The sequence below is a fragment of the Piliocolobus tephrosceles genome, chromosome 4 (genome assembly GCF_002776525.5).
Source record: "Piliocolobus tephrosceles isolate RC106 chromosome 4, ASM277652v3, whole genome shotgun sequence".
In the NCBI taxonomy this organism is placed as follows: domain Eukaryota; kingdom Metazoa; phylum Chordata; class Mammalia; order Primates; family Cercopithecidae; genus Piliocolobus; species Piliocolobus tephrosceles.
Window position 1 is genome coordinate 33,908,837 of NC_045437.1, and position 6,000 is coordinate 33,914,836.

Consider the following 6,000-nt stretch of genomic DNA (forward strand, 5'->3'; position numbering starts at 1 on the left):
GAGTTTATTAAGGAATATTAAATTCACAGGATCACAAGGTCCCACAATAGGCCATCTGCAAGCTGAGGAGCAAGGAAGCCAGTCCAAGTCCCAAAGTCTGATGTTTGAGGGTAGGAAGCATCCAGCATGAGAGAAAAATGTAGGCTGGGAGGCTAAGCCAGTCTAATCTTTTCACATTCTTCTGCTTGCTTTTATCCTAGCCACAGTGGCAGCTGATTAGATTGTACCTACCCAGATTAAGAGTGGGTCTGCCTCTTCCAGCCCACTGACTCCTTTGGCAACACCCTCACAGACACAACCAGGATCAATACTTTGCATCCTTCAGTCCAATCAAGACACTCAGTATTAGCCATCATACCCTTGTATCAGAAATGCACAAACACACAGGCAGAAAATCAGTGAAGGACATAATCAAATTCAACGGCACCATCAATCAACCTAATACAATTAGCATCTATTGACTATCCTATCCAAACGATAGCAGAGTGCACATTCTTCCCAAGCCCACATGGAACATTCACCATGATAGACCACATGCTGGGCCATGAAACACACCCTGACAAATTTAGAAGAATAGAAAATGTACAATGTCTGCTCTCAGACCACAGTGGAATTAAACTAGAAATCAATAACAGAAAGATACCTGGAAAATCCCAAAATACTCGGAGATTAAACAACACATATCCCACATATGTGTGGGATAAAAAGAAATCTCAAGAGAAACTTTAAAATGTTTTGAATTAAGATTTTTTTTGAAAACGAAAACAATGTAAAATTTGTGGGATGCAGCAAAAAGAGTGCTTAGAGGGATATTTGTAGCATTGAATTTGTATATTGGAAAAGAGATCTAAAATCAATAATCTAAGTTTCTGCCTCAGGAAGCTAGAAAAAGAAGAGCAAATTAATTCCAAAGTAAGAAGAAAAAAGTAATAAAAATTACAGTAGAAATCAATGAAATTAAAAACAGGAAGTCAACGAAGAAAGCAAAACTGAATGCTTATTCTTTCAATAGATCAATGAAATTGATAAACCTCTAGCCAGGCTGAGGAAAAAAGACAGGACACAAATTACTATTATGAGAAATGAAACAAGAGACATCACTACAGATCCAATGGACATTAATAGGACAATAAAGGAATATTATGAAAACCTCTAGGCTCACAAATTCAATAACCTAGATGAAATAGGTCAATCTCTCATGAAAGATACATTCTGCCAAAACTCACATAAGAAAAACTAAGCCATTTGAACAGGTCCATTTCTATTAAAGAAATTGAATCAATAATTAATAACCATCCCATGTGGGTTCACTAGTGAATTCTACCAAACATATAACAAATTCTTGACAATCCCTTCCAAAAGATAGAAGCAGAGTAACTATTTTTAAGTCAATCTATGAAGCCAACATTACCCTAATTCCAAAATTAGACAAAGATATTAAAAGAAAATTATAGATCAATGAGAACACAGGAACGCAGGGAGGGGAACATCACACATCAGGGCCTGTCAGGGGCTAGGGGAGGGGTAGCATTAGGAGAAATACCTAATGTAGATGACGGGTTGATGGGTGCAGCAAACAACCATGGCACGTGTATACCTAGTAACAAACCTGCACATTCTGCACATGTACCCCAGAACTTAAAGTATAATTTTAAAAAAATTATCAAGATTAAAAAAAAAGAAAACTGCAGATCAATACATCTCATGAACATAGAGGCAAAAATCCTTAACAAAACGTTAGCAAGTTGAATCCATCAATGTGTAAAAATAATTATACACTACAGCCAATTGGGATTTATCCCAGGTATGCAAGGCCAGTCCAGCATTTGAAAATTAATCAATGCATCACACCAACATGCTAAAGAAGAAAAATTGAATGATCATATCAATAGATGCAGAAAGAGCATTTGGAAGAATCCAACACTCATTTATGATAAAAACTCTCAGCAAACTAGGAATACAGGGGGATTTCCTCAGCCTGATAAGTCACATCTACAAAAAAACCTGCACCTAACACCATTGTTCTTTTTTTTGTTTGTTTTTTGAGACAGAGTTTCACTTTTGTCACTCAGGCTGGAGTGCAATGGTGTGATCTCAGCTCACTGCAACCTCTGCCTTCTGGGTTTAAGTGATTCTCCTGCCTCAGCTTCCTGAGTAGCGGGGATTACAGGCACCCCCCACCATGCCTGGCTAATTTTTGTATTTTTAATAGAGATGGGGTTTCACCATGTTGGCCAGGCTGGTCTCAAACTCCTGACTTCAGGTGATCCACCCACCTCGGCCTCCCAAAGTGCTAGGATTACAGGTGTGATCCACTGTGTCCGGTCAACACCATTATTCTTAATGGTGAAAAACTAGAAGCTTTTCTATTAAGACTGGGAACAAGGCAGTTTCCTCTCACCACTCCTTTTCAGCATCATAATGGAAGACCTAGCTAATGGAATAAGAGAAGAAAATGAAATAAAAACTATACTATAATATTTGTGAAGGAAGAAATATAACTTCTTATTTGCAGATGACATTGATTAGAAAATTTGAAAGAATCAACAAAAAATCTGGAATTAATAAGTGATTATAGAAAAGATTCAGGATACTAGTTTAATATGCAGAAGTCAATACTTTCCTATATACCAACAATGAATAAGTAAAATTTAAAATTTAAAACAATACCATTGACATTAGCACTCCAAGAAATGAAAAAATTAGGTATAAAATTAGCAAAATATATGTGAGGAGAACAACAAAACTCTGATGCAAGAAATCAAAGAACTAGCCAGGTATTGTAGTGTGTTCCTGTAGTCCTAGCTACTTGGGAGGCTGAGGTAGGAGAATTGCTTGAGATCAGGAGCTTGAGACCAGCCTGGGCAACCAAGTGAGCCCCATCTCAAAAAGAAAAAAAAAAAACAGAAATCAAAGAACTAAAGTAAACTGAGATATCTTTATTTAATATCTATTCCATGTTCATAGATAAGAAGACTCAGTAGTCAAGATGTCAGTTCTTCCAACTTTATTTATCGATTCAACTCAATTCCAATAATAATCTCAGCAAGTTATTTTTTGGATATTAGCAAATTGATTCTGAAGTTTACATGGAGAGGCCAGAATAACCAACAACATTGAAGAACAAAGTTGGAGGACTGACACTAACCAACTTCAAGACTTACTAAAAAAACCACAGCAATCAAGACAGTATAGGTGAGAAATCATCTTACCCTAGTCACAGTGGCTGTTATGAAAAAGACAAAACAACAAAAAACAGATGTTGGTGAGGGTGCAGAGAAAAGGGAACTCTCTACACTGTTGGTGGGAATGTAAATTAGTACAACCTCTATAGAAAACAATATGGAGATTTCTCAAAGAACTAAAAATAGAATGACCATTTGATCCAGGAATCCCGCTATTAGGCATCTACCCAAAAGAAAAGAAAGGTATGTATCAAAAAGATTCCTGCACTTGTATGTTTATCGCAGCAGTATTCACAATAGCAAAGATAACAGAATAAATCTAAGTATTCATCAGTGGATGACTGGATAAAGAAAATGTGGTGTAAATACACAGTAGAATACTATTCAGTCATAAAAGAATGAAATCATGTCTTTTGCAGCAAAATGGATGGAACTGAAAGTCAATATCTTAAGTGAAACAAGCCAGACACAGAAAGTCAAGTATCAAGGTTCTCACTCATAAATGGGTGCTAAAAAATGTGTGCACATGGGCTTACTGCAGGGATAGATAATGGAGACTCATAAGAGTGTGATGGGGGGATGGATGATGAGAAATTAATGAGTACAATGTACGTTATTTGGGTGATGGATACCCTGAAAGCTGTGACTACTATGCAATTTATACATGTTACAGAATTGTACTTGTACTCCATAAGTTTACACACAAGAAAAGTATGGTACTGGCAAAATTTTCCCATTGTTTCTATGTATTTTCTAGATTGATATAAACATATGTTATGTTTGGAAAGACATAGCATTAAAATTAAATTTTCAAGCCATAACAACTATATATTTAAAATACTTATAAAATCACAACTTACTCCCTCCCAACCCCCAAACAGGAACTTCAGTAAACATTACTCACTATCAGAGTTTTATTTAGCTTAAAATATAGTCTTGCGATATACCTGGGAGTTTAATATGGTAGTTATTTGTAATATTAGCATAATAAGACTATTCAGACAGAAGCTTTCTTTTTTGCTACAAAAAATTCCATGGATTTTATAAGGAGAATAAAAACCAAAACATCATCTGATGCCATTAAATCACATTTTAGGGCTGGGCGTGGTGGCTCACACCTGTGATCCCAGCACTTTGGGAGGCCGAGGTGGACGGATCATGAGTTCAAGAGATTGAGACTGTCCTGGCCAACATGGTGAAACCCCGTCTCTACTGAAAATACAAAAATTAGCTGGGTGTGGTGGCACGCACCTGTAGTTCCAGCTACTTGGGAGGCTGAGACAAGAGAATCACTTGAACCCAGGAGGCAGAGGTTACAGTGAGCTAGGTTGCACCACTGCACTCCAGCCTGGCAACAGAGTGAGACTCCATCTCAAACAAACAAACAAACAAACAAACAAAAAACATCTTAGACTTTTAAAGAGTCCTTATGAGACCTGGCTTGAGAACAAGCATGGACTTTATGCATGAAAATGTCAGTTGAGCCAAAGCTGATATTAGACATTTGTAAAGGTTAGCAGCTTGCCTTAAATAATTGTTTCCATTTTTCCAGATGCTGTTGAGACATATTTCATAAAAAGTATCAATGCATATCGAGCAACACTGGGCTCAGAGGATTTTGAAACACTGAGCACCACTGAAGAATTTTGCAAATGGCTTGTCCAAAATGGAGAAAAACAGGTAAATATGATCAATGCATAAACAGAATTGCTAGTTTGTTTATTAGATCACAATAGCATTTTTCATCTTACAGTTCAGATACTGGAGATCAGATAAAACTAGGCAAGAAACACATTGTTTCATTATTTGTTAGCATTAACCAAGGTTTTTTTTTTTTGCAAATTGGTTTCATTCTTTTGATGAAACTGAGCAACTCTGTCCAACAAGGTTTAGTTTGTACTTGGAAACCGCAAAGTAGGCTCAAAGTATTTTAGAGGGACTCGATATTGATGGCAAAAGAAAATTCGCAGCTACACGTTTGCTTCTAATGGTTCCCTCTCTGACAAAATTTTTTTTTGAGATAAGGTCTCTGTCACCCAGGCTGTAGTGCAGTGGGGCGATCTCGGCCCACTGCAACCTCTGCCTCTTGAGTTCAAGCGATTTGCCTGCCTCAGCCTTCCGAGTAGCTGGAATTACAGGTGTGCACCACCATGTCCAGCTAATTTTTGCATTTTTAGTAGAGATGGGGTTTCGCCATGTTGACCAGTCTGGTCTTGAACTCCTGACCTCAGGTGATCCACTCGCCTCGGCCTTCCACAGTGCTGGGATTACAGGAGTGAGCCACCATGTCCTGCCAGCATTGCCTTTCTTGTTTGAAATTTTACAGCTATACTTTGTTATGTAATGTTATGGTTCCCTTTCTGTAAAATGTTATTTTTGGTGATCTAAATAAAGCCTGTTTTGTTTGGAGAAAAAATAAAATAAAATAAAATTAGGGAATAATACACAGGGCTTAGGTGGCTTGGAATATTAGTAAAAAAATTTTTTTCTTGTATCTTGATACATGAGATCCTTCAGATGCAGGACACATGTAATCTCTGGCTTTGTATTTAATATTTTAAGTCAAAATTGGCTTCCATCTTTGGATCTAGCTACTAGTTCTTTTCTTTTGCGGTAGTGGTTTTCTCTTGATCTGATAGGTTTTTATTAGCAGCAATTTTGTTTTCACATTTTAAAAAGTTACAGAAAATAATTGTTATTGCTGACCTTTTTACGTAGAAGTCCCATGAGTCTAAGCTATCATTCAAAACCTTTTGACTTGAACTTTATATATTCAGTGCAGCATGAACACAGTGAAGACCTTTGTCTGTCATAA

General features: G+C 37.0%; 1 protein-coding gene across 1 annotated transcript in view; it reads left to right on the forward strand.

The window, feature by feature from the left end:
- The window catches only part of TTC23L (tetratricopeptide repeat domain 23 like), a 38,987-nt gene extending 34,121 nt beyond the window's left edge, over window positions 1-4,866 (forward strand). The window contains exon 7 of the mRNA XM_023216536.2: window positions 4,738-4,866. Coding sequence (XP_023072304.1) covers window positions 4,738-4,761 — 24 coding nt within the window. The 3' untranslated portion in view covers window positions 4,762-4,866. The remainder of the gene's footprint in view (window positions 1-4,737) is intronic.
- The last annotated feature ends 1,134 nt before the right edge of the window (window positions 4,867-6,000 follow it).